This window comes from Mustela lutreola, chromosome 8 (assembly GCF_030435805.1).
Source record: "Mustela lutreola isolate mMusLut2 chromosome 8, mMusLut2.pri, whole genome shotgun sequence".
NCBI classification, from domain to species: domain Eukaryota; kingdom Metazoa; phylum Chordata; class Mammalia; order Carnivora; family Mustelidae; genus Mustela; species Mustela lutreola.
In genome coordinates, this window is record NC_081297.1 from 97,084,942 (window position 1) to 97,103,878 (window position 18,937).

Below are 18,937 nucleotides of genomic sequence, written 5' to 3' on the forward strand. Positions count from 1 at the left end.
TAAGCCTTGGACATTCTGGAGGTGTGTGATGAGATAAAGTGTCTTCAAAATTGACCAAGTGTAAGGATTTCCTGTTCAAATTTTAAGTGACACGTTGATGAGAAATCTACTTTTTCCACTATTGTCTCACTCTGAGCGCTCACAGGGCCGGCAGTCTGTGAAGACCACAGATACTGTCTGTTTACAAGAGTAACCTGGTCTCCCAGTGGAAGATGTAGGACTCTCTGGCCAACAGAAGGTATGTGTCACTCCTCTGCTGTCTCTCTCCTAGCTGCCTCACTTAGTGGGAGATATAGATGCTGGATGGGATGCACATGAGGTACAGTTAATATGCAGTCAAATCACAGAAAACATTGTTATATTTATTCCAACAATTCAGGGTAACAGACAAGAATGAATATGAAAAACACTGGAGAATTTCTTAACGTATTCGAATTCTTGCCTGTGGAGAAGTAATTAGGTGCATATACAACCACATAATTGTGTCTGCAGATCAGTATAATTTCATGTGAACTCCCATAAGCATCATGAGAAGGGACAGTTAATTTTGGATTTGCATCAATATAGATAAAATACTACTTGATCTTTTAGCCTAGACTTTGGAAATAGATTCTTAAAACAGATGAACATAGGTGAAGGGGAAAAAATGAGAGGAAGCAAATAATAAGACATTCTTAACTGTAGAGAACAAATTGAAGGTTGCTGAAAGGCACGTAGGCAGGGGATGGGCTAAACGTGAGATGGGTTATTAAGGAGGGCATTTGTAGTGATGAGTATTAGGAGTTATATGTAAATGATGAATCATTAAGTTCTACTACCAAATCGAATATCAAAAACTTAATTCTTCATATACTTGCTTTGCTAAATGAAAGCAGTTTGACTGTTCATGGAAAGAAGATGAGGTATCTTCTGGAAAATGCTAACTTATACTTAGGTATGAAATAATCAACAAACTTTTTAAAAATTTGATCAAAAATTGGTGAAAATGATATTTAATACTGAAAGAGATGCCTGTCTAATGGATTATGTTACATGCTCTAAAGGATATGAATCAGCAATGATACTGTGACTATTCTGTTAAGAATACTTAAGATAACTAATTTATTATTGAGAGCTTAGCAAAGCTGGATGAAATATTAAGTGCTTTAAATGCATTATATTTTATATATTTTAATTCCCAGTTCAGATTAGTATAAACTAGGTAGCCAGATAGGAAGTAACTTCTTAAAGGTCATAGTTTGTAAATTTGAGAGCCAGGAGTAATTTCATATTTCAGTGACTTTGAGCACATTGACTGAATTATGAAATTACATTTATTTCATTTATTAGAATTCCTTATACGACTAAAGTTTCTCTACTGCCTTTCACATTCTTAGGTTTTTCTGGAAGTGTACCAACAGTGTTCTTCCATAAATGAACTACACTTTTATCTATCATTTTATAGTTTTCACATCTTTTTTATTTTTTTAAGATTTTATTTATTTACTTGAGAGAGAGACAGTGAGAGAGAGCATGAATGAGGAGAAGGTCAGAGAGAGAAGCAGACTCCCCATGGAGCTGGGAGTCCGATGCGGGACTCGATCCCGGTACTCCAGGATCATGACCTGAGCCGAAGGCAGTCGTCCAACCAACTGAGCCACCCAGGCGTCCCATAGTTTTCACATCTTTATCATAAACTCAGTTGTCATTTTCTGGTGTTAAATAAGTACTTTTAAAAAATAGTTTTTGGTGTTTTTGATTTCATTATTGTTCAGGGTTTGAATAAATTTATTGTGTCATGTAACATTTTTCAACTTATAAAAGATTCATTAGATATTAATGATTCCTCCAAACTCCACAATTACTCAAAGTAAAAGACCACTTGATAGCACTACATGACATTTTAATAAAGAAACCCGAGCCTTAAATAAAAGTAATTTACTCCAGGAAATTCCTATATGTGTTAAAACTAATATTCCCTAATCTGGGGACCTAATTTTTTAAACCAATAATGCATTTAAAACTTGTCAAAAAAAATTGGTGCAGCATTTTCTTTCTACTACAGCATTTTAATATTAACCCAGTTATCTAATAATATTGACATGTTCTGTGGAATCTGGCCTTACATTAATAAGGACAATATTCCTGACCTCTTTTCTTCTTCACTAATTTGATGCTTTACAGGTTTCCCATCAATACTATGGTGTCAAACAGAGAATATCATTATAAAAACCACTTATTCTATCATAAAGCACTTCTTTAAAGCTATAAGGAAGGTAGTACCAGATTTTACATTGTTCAATTGCAAATGAGTACTCTCACTCACCCCACACTCCACCCACTGTGACTGTCCCAGCAATCTTGTCATTGCATACACTATTCATCAAGACCTTCAGTACAGTCCCAGCCCTGTGCCTGACAGGACGCAGCTGCAGAGATGAATAACCAAGGAGTTACCTATGCAGAACTCAGTCAGGTTAAGGGTTCAAGAAGACAGCAAGTGAAAGCTAAGGGCACTAAAAGTCCCATTTCAGGAACTGAGCAGGAAATAACCTACGTAGAATTAAATCTTCAAGATGTTTCTCGGGATCTTCAAGGGAGTGGCAAGAACTGCCAGTGGAAAGGTAAAACACTTAATACAGACATACAACTGTTCTAGTATATGCACTTGGGGAGCAGGGGTGCAGGGAACGAGTAGGGAATGATCTCCCATATTTTTCATTTGTGTGGATCAGAGCTTGGGGCTGGAATATGGTATTGTAATTGAAATCTGAGGACGGATCTTGTCCAAGTGTTGTAATTCGTGGTCTTTACTCAATCTCATGGAGGTAATATATTTACTGCAAATATAATGGCATATTCTGAAAGAAGAATCCAATGACAGAGGCAAGTTTGGGGTCCAAATTTTTATATGTGACTCCCTGTGCATTGTTGGCTTTCTTTTCTTTTCTTTTTTTTTTTTTTAAAGATTTATTTATTTATTTCACTGACAGAGATCACAAGTAGGCAGAGAGGCAGGCAAAGAGATAGGAGGAAGCAGGCATCCTGCTGAGTGGAGAGCCCAATGTGGGGCTCGATCCCATGATCTGAGCCGAAGGCAGAGGCTTTAACCCACTGAGCCACCCAGGTGCCCCATTGTTGGCTTTCTTGTACATAAATTTCCTAAATGATTATTTTCCATCTGTGTTTTCTCAGCATTTTCATTTTTTTTTCCCCCAACTATTTACCTTCATGTCCAGGGAAGCTCATTGCTGACATTCTGGGAATCACCTGCCTTGTCTTGATGTCCACTGTGGTCACAATAGCTGTTATTCATTGTAAGTAAGTGTTTTCGATGACGACATTAATGATCATTGGTGCTCGAAATGTTGCACACTATTATGGAATTGTATTACCTTATTTTAATGCATGCATGCTCTAAATGTGGAATGTCAAAAGTAGAAATAACAGAATAACTCTATATAGAGAGTATTACACATATATTAAGATTTCATAACTGAAATACAAGTTATGGGAGAGACTTTATGGAAATATACAAGTTACTTCTTGAGACTGGTTAAACCAAATACTGCAAAATACTGTGAATTTTGATTCTTTAAACTTTTGAATTGTCTTCCCCCACATGTTCACTATTTTATTTAATTTTTATGGGTAAAATCAATTTTATTACAGAGATTTCTCATTCTAAATAATATACCAAACTTCAAACTAAGGAACTCAAATCATAATCATTTATTTAGTTTAATATTAAGTTTTATGAGCATTGTTTTAATTTTTCTAGTTACTACAGGACCAGTGCAGAACAAGGCGTCTGTGGAAATAACGACCCAGAAAGGTAGAAAGTCATTTCCAAAACTTTGATATTAGGATAGCTTATATTTTATCTGTATCTTAAACTAGACAAGGATGATAATAGATGGTTTTGGGGAAAACAAATTAGAAAATTGTGTAGTAAATTTTCATAATTGATGAGTATAGGAGAGTATTACTTCTTACACAACAGTATGAGGAAATACTCATTAAAATCAGCATACATGAGGTACTTGGTTGGCTCAGTGAGTGAAGCGTCTGACTCTGGGCTTTGGCTCAGGTTATGAACTCAGGGTCCTGGGACTGAGCCCCATGTCCGCTCCACTCTCAGTGCAGTCTGTTTTAAATTCTCTCTCCCTCTCCCTCTGCCCTCTAACCTCTAACCCTCTGGTTCATGCTCTCTCTTGTTCTCTCTCTCTCTCAAATAAATAAATAAATAGATCTTAAAATAAAGTTACTACACCCATTGTCATTGATAACAATGACCTCAAATTTCCTCCTGCTTTAACATGATATAATATAAACCATTATACGATTCCAAATAAATTGTTTTGTCCAGGGACTCGAAGTACATGTAGAGATGGACATTTTTGTTTGTTTTATACTGGCACATATGTAAGGGATGAAAGCCTGACTCTTCTGGGAATGTGCATGTGTTTTATTTTTGCCCACTTGTGAGGGTGAAGTGATGTGTTGTATACACATTTGTGTATACATATGTAACTTGCAGACTTGCAAGTTTTAATATTCCAAGCCTTTTGGATAATATCTCATAATCTTTCTTTAGCTTATCATTGTGGTGACTGTCCAAAAGAGTGGATTACATATTCCAAAACTTGCTACTACATTAGCACTGAAAGAAAACCATGGAATGAGAGTCGGTTGTCCTGTGCTTCTAAGAGCTCTACCCTGCTCTCCATAGAGGATGAAGAGGAAATGGTGAGATTTCAAATGTTTGCAGCTTTTATTAAAAACTTATCATTTAATATTACATTTGTAGATCTCATCCATATAGTCATACATATTTATATTTCTTGTTTATTTGTTTTAAAGTCTTTTACTATTCCATAGTTTGATTCTATATTTCGCTAATTTTATACCTTTAATGTATATTTAGTAATTTGTAGTTCTTGCTTTTCTTAGAAAGCCATACTTCTATAAATGCTCTTTTGCCTGAAATAACCTTACTATATATTTTTTTAAAGATTTTATTTATTTATTTGACAGAGAGAAATCACAAGTAGATGGAGAGGCAGGCAGAGAGAGAGAGAGAGGGAAGCAAGCTCCCTGCCAAGCAGAGAGCCCGATGCGGGACTCGATCCCAGGACCCTGAGATCATGACCTGAGCCGAAGGCAGTGGCTTAACCCACTGAGCCACCCAGGCGCCCCATCCTTACTATATTTTTTACCACCCATCATGAAGACTGTATGATTGAGGTACCTTAACCAGTGGGTTAAGCCTCTGCCTTTGTCTCTGGTCATGGTCTCAGAGTCCTGGGATTGAGCCCCACATCGGGCTCTCTGCTGGGTGGGAGCCTGCTTCCCCCTCCTCTCTCCCTGCCTCTCTGCCTACTCTTGATCTTTCTCTCTCTCTCTGTCAAATAAATAAAGAAATCTTAAAAAAAAAAAACAAACTACATGATTGTGCATATTCATCACAAAATAGTCGGAAGATAATTACAAATCAGATCATGAGCGAGAAGTTTAGAGCCCCTATTACCCCTGCCAGTTTTAATACTGTGAAATATCTTTGCTTATTTTTGGAATTTATATCGATGGAATCATGAAGTATGCATTATTATATGTGTCTCCTTTTTGCTCTCATATGATATTTGTAATCCATCTTTATTACTGCATTTGTCTGTAGTTTGTGAATTTTCACTGCTGCTGTCTTATATGAATATGACATTTTAAAATCAATTCTCAGAAATTTACTTCCTTTTTATATGTGGGTGTTATGAATAATAATTTTATGAAAGGTTTTTTCTATGTGTTTTCCATGTATTGTATTTATAATAACTATTATACATAGCAACATAGTATATAGTATATTTATGAAATGTGAATAATGCATTTGTCAAAATAAAAATGCATAAATGCAACATTATAATTGTATTTATATATGTTTATTGTACATTTTCTTCAAAGCATTAGTATGAAATTGCTCAGTCATAGATATGTGTGTCTTTCAATATATTACATTTTCCCTACATTTATCTAATGTATTGTGTAAATACTTTTTACAAAATAGTCAATTGATCCAAAATTCAGAGGTCTGTGGAAAATTATGACAAAAAGTTCTGGTGGTTATACAACAGTGTCATTATCCTGAGGTGTGAGTTATTAGGGTATTCTCTTCGGTGAGAAGGACTCGAGTATGTCCCTTGCTCATTTCTCCTAGATGTTTTCTTTTGTCTTCTCGGAAGTCCTTATCATGTTTTAAATATGAGCTCTTTTGAGTTTACAAGATGGAAATAGCTGTGTATTGCATTTTTCCTCCCCTATTGGAGTCCTTTAATAATCAGAATTTTAGTATTACCATGGTCCCATATATCATTTGGGTGTTAGTGTTTATTTTGAACCTATTTCAGAAGTTCATCAAAGTTCATAAACATAATTTCCTATATTGCCTCTATCTTTTTTTCTTTCTTTATTAATTTTTCACTTGAATTAGAGTATCTTATCCAGTTGGAATTACTTTTGGTGATGTTGTATTTGCAATGCAGTGAGATATATATGAAGGTTATAGTTTTCTACATCATGAACCTAACTGATGGAGCGTAATGTAAAGCAAAGTCAATCTTTTCTTCATAAATAATTATACATATATAGTCATACATATGTCCACATATGTTCTAATGGGCTTCATATAAATAATATAGATAGTATATATCTTTACATAGATAATTATAAACACATGTAGCAGTCTTCACATTCTGTCACAACCCACAGCACTTTGAGTAAAATGTAGAGCCTTCCCTTCCTTGATATCCCTTTACTGTGTCTCATTTCTACTTTGTTTTAAATGTTTCTCTACTTACGTTGAGAATTACATGAATGTTATCACTTTGCTTCAACTGATGATTTTCATTCAAATTTCAAACAATTTAGACACTAGAGTTGAAGCAAGGTCCCTTAGGCTTAATGATAGTTTTATACTTTCTTTTGTTTTCCATTTCTTCCTGATGATCCTTGCAAAATTCCTTCTGTTACCATTTAATTTCTGTTTGGATAATTCCCTTTAGTAGTTCTTTCAGAGTGGGGGTGGCAGTGACACTTTTCCTAGTTTTCCTTTATCTCAGAATGTCTTGATGTCCCCTGCATTCCTGAGTGATGTGTCCCATGGATAGTCAATGGTTGCTTGAAATAACGCACTTAGTGTCTACATTTTTTGTTTGTTTGTTCGGGTCTTTCTAGCATGCCTTTTTTTCTATTATGTTGACTAGGGAGAAAAAAATCATTTTGGGGCCTTTTGTCTGTGCACTTTGGTGTCTGTGGTTTGCTCATCACTCTGGGATATGTGAGGCAAAGAGAAATTCCAGGGCGTTCACCACCGTATCATTCCTTGGGGTTAGAGTGCTCAGTTCTGTCAGTTTTCTCATTATCTGTTTGAATGTTATGTTGTTTTGTGTATCATATCCAGGTGTTTTAGCTGTATTTGGTGGAGGAAATAAGGAACAGTAGCATATCCTCACTTTATTGCTGGAATAGGAATTCTGATATGTAGTGGTTCTAATGTGAATGTTCCTAAGACTGATAATGTTGAGCAACTTTCTCTGTATTTATTTGCCATCAATATATGCTTTTTGGTGAAGTATCTTGAAATGTATTTGTTCTATTTTTACTTTTTGTTATTGTATTTTCTATTTACTTTCTGTATCCTAGCAGTAAGTTTTTTATTAGATGTATTATTTGTAAATATTTCCTCTCAAGTCTATGACTGGTCTTTCTTTTCTCTTCAAAGCACAGACATTATCTTAAGGAACTACACTTCATCACTTTGTTCTTTTATGGATCATGTTTTGTTTCTCTCTAAGAAATCACTGCCCAACTTTAGGTCAGATATTTTTCTTAATACATCTTCTTGAAATTTTATCATTTGCACTTACAGATGATCATCTTTTAACATTTTTGTATAAGGTATATATTATTAATTTCATTTGAAACTAATTGTTTCCACAACATTTATTGTAACACTATACTTTCTCTACAAAATGACTTAGCATCATTGCTGAAATCTGCATTCCATATATGTGTGGGTATAAACTTTTCACTTTCTCTTCAGTTTCTTTAATCTTGTATATATTTTTATCAATCCATATTTTTAAAAATGTCTTTTTATAAACAATAGGTTTATATTAGTTCTTTTTCAGAGTTATCATATCTATTCTAGATCTTTGCATGGCTGTTTACTTTTTTATTTCTATCAGTCTAAATGATTATTTTTAAGTTAAGAATATAAATTAGTTTTATATTCTGCATCAGAGAAATCACATCATTTGGCCTTCTTTACTCTGCGAATGTGACAGATTAAGTTAATGAATCACTTCTTGGTCTTTTGGCTAAGATCAAGTGCAGATTAAGTTAATGGAATTTCAAATGTAAATCCAACTTGGTATTGCTTCAATAAATCTACTTACATCATAGTCCATTATTTTTGTATATTATCAGAACCAGTTTAGATTGCCACTGACATGTAATTTCCTTTTCTTAGTATTCCAAGAAAATGCACACAACACATATTTTATTGACTCTTTTTTTCTACCTTGTAAGATTGTCTTTTTGGTTTCTAATTAATATTTCATCTTTCTTTACTTATAAGTATCTAAATATTCTGTAACTGAGTATGAAAAGCTTCTGGATTATAGATTAAATTATCTTAGAAGTTGAGACAATTCTGATATTTTTATTTCCTTTTGTTTTGGTTTTCACAAGTTGTATTTGGTAGGATGTTTTCAATTTTATGTCTAGTTTTAAACATATTTACTTATTTTCATGGTATTCATGGTATGTTAATTTTACTGTGGTATAATGTACATACAGATGGTTGCACAAGCAATACATGCCAACAGCTGGCCGAATTTTCAAGTGTCGCCATCATATGAAGAAGAAAATGAATATTATCAGTACTGCAAAATGCCCCTTGCATGTTTCCACCTCCATTTACAAACATTTCCATAAGTAGAATCATACAGTGTGCATATTTTATTTTTGGCATTTTCAGGGGAAGATAAACTTGTGCTTTTCATCCATATAGTTGCATGAAGTTGTAAATCATCCAAACTTCTTGCTGCTCCATTGTCTGGTTCTACTACAGTGCATTTATCCATGCTATTGCTAATGCTCTTGGATATTTGGGTATTGATCCACTTAGGCTGCCATGAGTTACTCTACTTTTTGTATTTCACAGTCAACTTCAGTCTAGTATATGTTTATCACTTCTTTCTTCTCTAACTTTAATAGGTTCTTCTCTGTACAGTGTATTGAGAGGGAAACTACTCAGATCATCCATTTTATAACATTCTTCCTTTTGGGTTTAAGTGACAGAGCTATGAATTGTCTCTAAACACTACTTTTGTTCCACCTTAAAACTTTTGATATATTCTCAGTTTTGTATCACCCAGTACAAGGTATTTTCACAGATTTCATTTTTGAACTATAAATATTTCAGAAGTGTGTCACTTTTCCACATGTTTGGAAATCCACCAAATTTCTTTTTGTTGTGACTTCTAATTTATTCCTTTAGACAAAAATTGATTAGTCTTCAGAGAATATACTTTGGAAAATTTCCATCCTGTCAATGTTTGATCTCTATTTATGACATAGAAGAATAATTTCTATATATGTCAGTTTTGTCAAGCTGATTCCTAGAGCTCTGACAGTCTTCAGTGGGGCTCCTGATTTTGTGACTGGATGGTCTCTCATTTACTGATGGAAGAGCTTTTAAATCTTCAGTTGTGCTCATTAAGTTGTTTATTTATCTTCCCAAATCTGTTAGTTTCTATTACATGTGTTTGAAGGTTCTATTGTTAGGTGAATAATACATATTTGTAATTATTTTATCTTCTCATATTGACAGGCTTACCATGGTGAAGTGTTTCTTTTAAGTTCTAATAATATTTCTTTTTTTATTTATTTATTTTTTATAAGATTTTATTTATTTATTTGACAGAGATCACAAGTACGCAGAGAGGCAGGCAGAAAGAGAGAGGGAGGAAGCAGTCTCCCTGCTGATCAGAGAGCCCGATGCAGGGCTCCATCCCAGGACCCTGGGACCATGACCTGAGCTGAATGCAGAGGCTTTAACCCACTGAGCCACCAAGGTGCTCCAATATTTCTTGTTTTAACAGCTACTTTGTCTGATATTGTTGTAGCCATTTGGCCTCACTTACAGAGTTACTGCTTGGAGAGTGGATCTTTTGCTATCATTTTACTTTCACATCTTTGTGCCTTTGAATCTAAAGTGTGTGTGTTATGGAAAGCATAATGATGGATCTGAAATTTTTCTTTTTTATTCAGGATGACAATTTTTATATTTCGATTGGGATATTTACTGAATTAACATGAACGTCGTTATTGGGATAGTTGTATTTGGGTCTCCCATTTTTCTATTCATTTTATGTTTATGTTGTTTTCTTCTTCCACCTTATCTGACATCTTTTGTACTAAACATATTTTAGTATCCTATTTTAATTCCCCTTCGATCTCTTAGCTATATTCTTAAGCTAGTTCTTTGTAGTAGCTGAGTGTTACAATTACATCTTTTATTTGTTTTTACTGAGATATAATTGACATAACAGTGTGTAAATTAAAGGTGTGCAATGTGCTCATTTGCTACTTTGATGTATTACTGATTGATTACTATGGTAAGGTAGATAACCCCTCTCTCACATCACATTCTTAACACTATTGTGGGTGTTGAGAACAGCAAAGATTTAGCCTTTCCAAGTTTGAAGTTTATAATACAGTAATGATGACTATAATCACTATGTTGTACATTAGATTCCAGAGCTTATTATGTAGTAGCTAGCTGTAACTTTGTTTTCTTGAACATCTCATCAATTCCCCTGCCTTGTTGTCCCTGGTAAATTATATTATATTTATTACTTTTACAAATTCAGTGTTTTAGATTCTACATTTAAGCAAGGCCATACAGTATTTGTCTATTTCTGTCTGATTTTTGTCACGTATATAATGCCTTTAAGGTACATCCATTTGTCACAAATGGCAAGATTTCCTTCTTTCTCATGACTGAATAATATTTCATTGTGCATATATGCATGTATGTGTGTGGATACATATATATACCACACCTTCTTTAGCTCTTTATCTGTTGGCAGATACCTAGGTTCCTTTAATAATTTGGTTATTGAGAATAATGTTGCAATGAGCATGGTGTGAAGTAACATTTGAGATACTGATTTGAGTTTTTAATATATATGTAGGAGTAACATTAGTACATAATATGGTATTTTTATTTGTAATTGCTTGGAAAAATGCATAATATATGGTATTTTTATTTGTAATTGGTTGAAAAAATTGTTGGAAAACCAATTTATATTTTCTTCAAAGGATTTCCTTTTCTTCAGATCTTCACGAATATTCTCTTAAGTTTTGGGAAAAAAACAATTTTAACAGGTGTGAGGTGATAATTAATTATGGTTTTGATATGCATTTCACTGATGTTAGTGATTTGGGGTATCTTTTTTGTACCTATTGGCCATTTTTCTGTCTTCATAAAAAAAAAAACATAAACAGGCCCCGTTCCCATTTTTGGAATTGGATTATTTCCTTTGTTTTTATTGCATTGGTGGAGCTATTTATAGATTTGGATCTCAGTCCCTTATCTGATCTGTTTACAATATTTCTCCTCTTCTGTACATCATTCTTCCAAACTTTTCAACTTTTTTGTTCTTTCCTTTGCTGTGCATATGCTCTTAATTTAATGCAGTCTCACTTTTCTATTTTAATTTCTCTTGCCTATCTTTTGGTGACTTATCCAAGAAGTCATATGAAGGATCTTTTCGTTTTGGTCTCTACCAGTGATTTTATATTTTTATGTGTTTTTACCTTGCTTATTTTGGTCTCTTTTTCCAGCTTGAAGAATTATCTTTAGCATTTATGTTGGGCAGGTCTAATGGTTCAAATTTCTTCTGAAATGTGGCTTTAACCAACCACCACTAGAGTCATGCCACTTTCCTCTGACTGCCATCTGGGGAAAGAGTTGAAACTATGACACACCATCCCCTGGGATGCTGGGAAAGTCTTTATCTCTTCTTTGTTTCTGAATGACAGCTTTGCTGGGTAAGGTATTCTTGGTTGACAGTTGTTTTTCCCTTTGATTGCATTAAAAATATCATCCCACTCTCTCCTGTCTTATCTGTGAGAAGAAAGTCTTGCCGAGAGAATCTTTTTTGATGTCTGATATGGCATGTAGACCTCAGAGTCCTCAAAGCAATATTGGAGCTACAATGCTGTCTACTTCCCCCCATGTTCTCCTCAAGGAATTTCATAGTTTTATTGCTTCTTATGTTTAGGCCTTTGGTTCATTTTTAGTTAACATTAGTATATGGTATGAACGTAAGCATTGGATTTCATTCTTTTGCAAAGAAATTGTCAGTTTCCCAACCATTTGTGAAAGTCAATTTCCCAACACCTTTTGTGAAAGGTACTGTTCCTTCCCTATTGAATGTCTTGGCACCCTGATCAAAATGATTAGACTGAATATACATTGGTTTGTGTTTGGGTATATTTTTATTTTTGTTTTTTAAAATATTTATTTATTTATTTGTCAGAGAGAGAGAGAGAGAGAAAGCACAAGCAGGAGGGAGTGACTAGCACAGGGAGAAGCAGGCCCCCTGCTGAGCAAGGAGCCCTATGCTGGACTTGATCCCAGGACCCTGGGATCATGACCTGAGCCAAAGCAAAAACTTATCCAGCTAAGCCACCCATGAGTTCCAGGATGTATTTTTAAGTTATTGTTTCCATGGAGGACTTATGGCCTGGGGCTTCTTATACTTTATCTTACTGGTGTGACCCCCCTCCAATCTAACTTGTGTCCATGGTATGTGTGGATTCTATGGTAGATAATGTGGTCTCAGGCTGCTGAAGATGGAAGATGTATCACCCATTCTATGGTTTTCACACAAATTCAGTCACCTCATGTTCCACCCTGTTCCCTCTGGAGTATTTCTTTTCTGTGTTGGCATGTGTTCTTCAGTCATTTCATTGTGTTTTGAGTTATAGACATAATTCTATTATTAGTTTGTTGAGCCTCTGGGGTCCATAATATTTTTAAAATGATATTTAAGAAGTTGTTCACTCTTTGTGACTTATGATTATTTTTCTGCACTGCTTCTCCCCCCTGTTTCTCTTTTCCTTCTTAGATTGTATTTAGACCTATGCTGGTTTTCCTGGTACTGTGTTGAAGGTTTCTGACTGTGTTAATGTTTCTGTTTTTTTGCTCTCTTGCTGTTGAGATGAGTAAATCCATGATTCCCTCTTCAATGTCATCAGTTTTTTCTAATGTATCCCAAATTTTCTGGAGAGCCAATTTAGTGAATTTTCATATAGGTGTGTGACGATAAACCAAGAATTTCTCTGTGATTTATTCATGTACTTTTACTTCTCTATTGATATTTCTTATATCCTATATTGCTGCCATCATATGTTCATTTAATTATCTGAACTGTTTCTTTGTAATTTCCATATATTTATAAATAGCACTATAAAATGCTTTTTTTTCTCCCATCCAAGTACTAACCAGGCCCGACCCTGCTTATCTTCCGAGATCAGACAAGATTACGCGTGTTCAGGGTGGTATGGCCCTAGACTAAAATGCTTTTTATCTAATAAACATAATATTCTTATCTCAGTAGAAGTTTATATTGACTTATGCATTCTCCTAGTATGGAAGACATTGCCAGTTTCTTTTCATGTTTTTTTTTTTTAATTTTTAGGTAGATAGTTTTGATAATATAATTTAGTCATCATGCAGTCTATTTCATATTCTTAGATTTGTATTTTTTTGTAAGTTGCACAAATTTTATTGCAGGATCTTCTTCCCTCAGATCTGCCTGCTAATATTTTTTTTCAGTGTTACCAAATTCTTATATTTTAGCCTGCATTCCTAGGGATTGTCCTTGTGACTTTGTAACTTAGATGTTACCTACAAGTACTCTTAAAAACTGTGTTCAAAGTCTGCAGGTGAATAGGACTTCCATGCTCTACCATGAGATGTGTGTGTGTGTGTGTGTGTGATTGTGTGTGTGCATGCATATGAGTGTGAGAAGTCTCCTGCTTTTACTTTCTACTGATCTCCTCTCCATGTATGAATAATTATTTTCCATCAATCAAGAGTGTACAGAGAGTTCATATCAACTCTTCTGTTTTTCCTTCATTAATAGCATTTCCCTATTATATTTATGGGAGCCACAGTGCTTGAGAGAAAAAAATGCAACCTCCAACATTTTTTTTTTTTTCTGGAGTAGAAAGAATTTTATTGATACCTGAGAAAAAGAGCAGGAAAAACATTCCTACCGACCATGTAGCCTGCCCCTTGGGTTAGATTGGCCCCAAGACTTCTCTCATCCTGCTTTTGAGCAGGGTCCCAACCGATGAATACCAAAAGGCTGGGGAAGTATGCAGCCAGAGTCTGGAGAGACAGCATGTGCAGTGAGGGTTCCTGAGGGCAGGGCAGGGTCAGCAAGGAAGACATGCTGATCAAGACCTAGAGTCTCTTGGGTCACAGCCCCAATTCCAATGAAAAACAACTCCTTCCAACCTCCTTGTTTCTAGCAAGCAGGGCTGTCATCTTCTCCTGACACACGTATGGGTTCTCATCATTCATTGACAAGCAAAATCATCACTCTGAGCTGAAAAATCAATGGACTGTTTCAGTCCCTTCCCCACTGCTGATTGGGTCTCCCTTGTGGCACCAGCACAATTGCTTTCTGCAGCTTCTCCAAATTGTGGAACTACAAGCTTCTGGATCACTGGGATATGGTGGGAAGGTGGGGAGGCAAGGGAGCAGTTCTGGGCAAGAAGATTACAGATGCACTTCTTTTCACTTGAATCTCTAGGAGGTTTTCAATAATAGCTATTTCATAAAATATTATTAGCCCTTGATCAGTTATCAGAACTCTGAAATTGTTGCCTTTGTCAGTTTGTCCCCTTCATTTATTTCTACTAAGTTTCTTTTAAAAGATTTTTTTTTTTTTTTATTTGACAGACAGAGACCACAAGTAGGCAGAGAAGCAGGCAGAGAGAGATAGGGAGGCAGGATCCCTGCTGAGCAGAGAGCCAGATTCAGGGCTTGATTCCAGGACCCTGGAATCATGACCTGAGCTGAAGACAGAGGCTTCAACCCACTGAGCCACCCAAGTGCCCCTCTACTAAGATATTTTTATAACATGTCCTGTGTATAACATTACTTGAAAATTTTAAAGAGTCTATAAAGTCAGAAAGAATTACTTATGTTTGTTTTTGCAAAATTCAAATAAAAGCTTGTTTGACTTCTAAAAAAATGTTTTTTTCTCATAGTATTTGTTCAGCCTCCTCATTCATTCTTTATGGATTAGTAGAGATTCCCAGAACATCAGTATTAATTCATCTGTGTGGCCAAAAGTTTCCACCTCCTTTCCTAAAGTGTAAGTTTCTTGACAACTTTTTTTTTTTGAGCATTCTTGTTTCTTTCCACCTATCAAGTAAATGTTTCAGTATTAACATCAGTTCCATTCAAGCTTGAATTTGTTTATTTTTTAATTTTTTAAATTTATTTTTTATTTATTTTTGGCATAACAGTATTCATTATTTTTTCACCACACCCAGTGCTCCATGCAATCCGTGCCCTCTCTAATACCCACCACCTGGTACCTCAACCTCCCACCCACCCGCCAACTCAAACCCCTCAGATTGTTTTTTAGAGTCCATAGCTCTCATGGTTCACCTCCCCTTCCAATTTCCCCCAACTCTCTTCTCCTCTCTAACTCCCCATATCCTCCATGCTATTTGTTATGCTCCACAAATAAGTGAAACCATATGATAATTGACTCTCTCTGCTTGACTTATCTCACTCAGCATAATCTCTTCCAGTCCCATCCATGTTGCTACAAAAGTTGGGTATTCATCCTTTCTGATGGAGGCATAATACTCCATAGTGTCTATGGACCACATCTTTCTTATCCATTCATCCGTTGAAGGGCATCTTGGTACTTTCCACAGTTTGGCGACCGTGGCCATTGCTGCAATAAACATTGGGGTACAGATGGCCCTTCTTTTCACTACATCTGTATCTTTGGGGTAAATACCCAGGAGTGCAATGGCAGGGTCATAGGGAAGTTCTACTTTTTTTTTTAAGATTTTATTTATTTGACAGAGAGAGATCACAAGTAGGCAGAGAGGCAGGAGAGAGGAAGGGAAGCAGGCTCCCTGCTGAGCAGAGAGCCCGATGCGGGACTCGATCCCAGGACTCTGAGATCATGACCTGAGCCGAAGACAGCGGCTTAACCCACTGAGCCACCCAGGCGCCCCGGAAGTTCTATTTTTAATTTCTTGAGGCATCTCCACACTGTTCTCCAAAGAGGCTGCACCAACTTGCATTCCCACCAACAGTGTAAGAGGGTTCCCTTTTCTCCACATCCTCTCCAACACATATTGTTTCCTGTCTTGTTAATTTTGGCCATTCTAACTGGTGTAAGGTGATATCTCAATGTGGTTTTAATTTGAATCTCCCTGATGGCTAGTGATGATGAACATTTTTCATGTGTCTGATAGCCATTTGTATGTCTTGACAACTTTTTTATGCCTCAAGAGAATTAATCTTACAAAGAATAAATGCAATGTGTGAACAATTATGTAACACAATTGTGAAAATGTTCCCATAAAAATGATATGGGAAATATTCAGATTTAGATGTACAACTATTAGTCCAAATAAACTATTTATTCTTCACAATATTGTGATTCATATTTTTAAGAGTAATGAGATCTAATTCTCTCTATTTCAGGTCATCGATTTCTTCAGAGAGTGACAACTGTCCCTTTTTCAACTCTGTCTCAAAGAAAACTCTTTTTGACTCCTGCTTGTATCAAAAAATATATGTTTGTAAGACCCGGGCATTTTAGTTACCTAATATTGGTATCTATTTCACCAGCTATAAAGCTATCTCACATCTGTAAAGAATGTATTTGTCATTTCTTCAAAAGTCATAAAATTATTTTTTAAGGATTTTATTTATTTATTTGACAGACAGAGAACACAAGTAGGCAGAGGGACAGAGAGAGAGGAAGGGAAGCAGGCTCCCTGATGAGCAAAGAGCCTGGGATCATGACCTGAGCTGAAGACAGAGGATTTAACCCACTGAGCCACGCAGGCACCCCAAAAGCCATATAATTATTATCTCATAATATATTTCAGATATAACTTTTAGAGCAATTTTAGGTTCACAACAAATTAAGAAGAAGGTACAGAAATTTCCTCTATTACCCCTGAATACACAAGTACATGGCTGCACCAGTTATCAGCATCACTTACTAGAATGGTCTATTACTGAAGGTCCCACCAAGTTGGCTAAAGAGTGGGGGACTCCAATTCAACCAGTCTCCTAAATTTAGCTAGGAATCTGTCAAGCCACTCTGGACACCCATAAAATCAATCTGAGATGTAAGATTATACACATCTGTATTTCTGTGGGGACTGAAGATCATCCGGGGAGATGTACAAAAGATGGAGTTGGGTTTGCACAGACAGATGTTGCAGGACAAACAGAAAGGGGAGAGAGCCAAAAGAAACCAACCATTGGAAATTAATACCCCAGGTGAAAAGTGCCCTGTGCTCAGGGACCAGGGATACCTTGGAGATGGGTGGCTGCAAGACAGGAAGTGACTGATAACAGTGTTTAAAAAGAACAAAGGGGCTTAAGGGACAATTGCAGGGACCAGGTCACCATCGGTGTGGACACATGGACCAGCCACAACCACTGCCCACCTGTGCCTGAGAGGACTCACTGGGGATTTGAGTCAGCGGTCCCTGGGACTTGGCAGCTACTGCTGCCCCCAGCGTCACCTCCACCACCAGATGCCTCTATAGCTGAGAGGACCCAACTTGGTCTGGAGACCATGGTCTGAGAGTAGCAGCCACCAGGGTTGGGCTCACCCGAACTGGTATTACTCATGGTTTTGGTGGCACGGGGATACAGAGACAAGTGGGGATATCAAGGAAACCACTGAGAGGGTCGCTGGGAATGCACACCCCCTGTGGGAGGCTGCAGTATTCAATGGGGTTTGCAGAGGGCTGTCTATGTTCCAGATGATTCAGAGAGGAACAGAGGGTAATTTCTCCCTGAGGCAGAGGTCTGGGTGTGGACAGTTTACTTTGCTCTGACCCTGACACCAGAGAAGAAAAGCCTCCTTGAACAAAAGCCTGGAAAACCAGTTTCCATAGAGCCCAGTCCCATGATAGGGGCCAGGTCTACTCCACCCAAGCAGGATTAATAGAAAAACAACACAGCAGATCCCTCCACCAGAAAACAAGCTGAAAGAACAGGAGGGCAACAACCACAGACTCTCCATAAAACTACAAAAACCCCAACACCAGGGGAAAATAGTATATAAAGCTCCTGATATTGCTTCACAGCCTGTATATTTCTGACATATAGCTTTTATCTCTCTTTAATTCTTTCTCATGATTCCTGCTCTTTGCTATTGTTTTGTTTTGTTCTAACCTACTTACCGTTTCAACTAGATGTTTAATTAATATGAAATACTGTAATGTTTTAACTTGAATGTTTTATATGTATACTTGTTTATTTTTCTTTTATATATATATATATATATATATATATATAGAGAGAGAGAGAGAGAGAGAGAGAGATAAACTTCAATGTAGTCCTTTTTTCCCTATTAAACAGTACCTTTATATACGTACCAGTTTTAATTTCTCTGTATATCTGGGAAATTGAATCCTTTAACAAAATACACCCAGGAAGAACAGAAATGGGCATTCCTTGCCCACGCTGAGGGATTATAACCACCTTCCCATCAGCCCCCCTTTTATTTATTTATTTATTTGTCTTTTTATTTGTTTGCTTGTTTTTGTTTTTGTACTATATACATTTTACTCTTGGGCCTCATTTTGGCTGGAACTTTTT

The 18,937-nt window shown here is 36.1% G+C and overlaps 1 protein-coding gene across 4 annotated transcripts; it reads left to right on the forward strand.

The window, feature by feature from the left end:
* The first annotated feature begins 253 nt into the window (after positions 1-253).
* On the forward strand, positions 254-18,612 carry LOC131839044 (NKG2-A/NKG2-B type II integral membrane protein-like). Of its 4 annotated transcripts, XM_059186104.1 has the most exons (6): positions 259-2,603; positions 3,219-3,296; positions 3,761-3,814; positions 4,577-4,728; positions 15,331-15,437; positions 16,796-18,606. In XM_059186104.1, the coding sequence occupies exons 1-6, from the start codon at positions 2,417-2,419 to the stop codon at positions 16,911-16,913; spliced, it is 696 nt and encodes a 231-aa protein (XP_059042087.1). In that variant the 5' UTR covers positions 259-2,416; the 3' UTR covers positions 16,914-18,606. The 4 variants fall into 4 exon arrangements, with proteins under 4 accessions (XP_059042088.1, XP_059042089.1, XP_059042087.1 ...); XM_059186105.1 differs by lacking the exon at positions 3,761-3,814 and having other exon boundaries at positions 254-2,603; positions 16,796-18,612; XM_059186106.1 differs by lacking the exons at positions 15,331-15,437; positions 16,796-18,606 and adding an exon at positions 9,962-10,104 and having other exon boundaries at positions 255-2,603.
* The last annotated feature ends 325 nt before the right edge of the window (positions 18,613-18,937 follow it).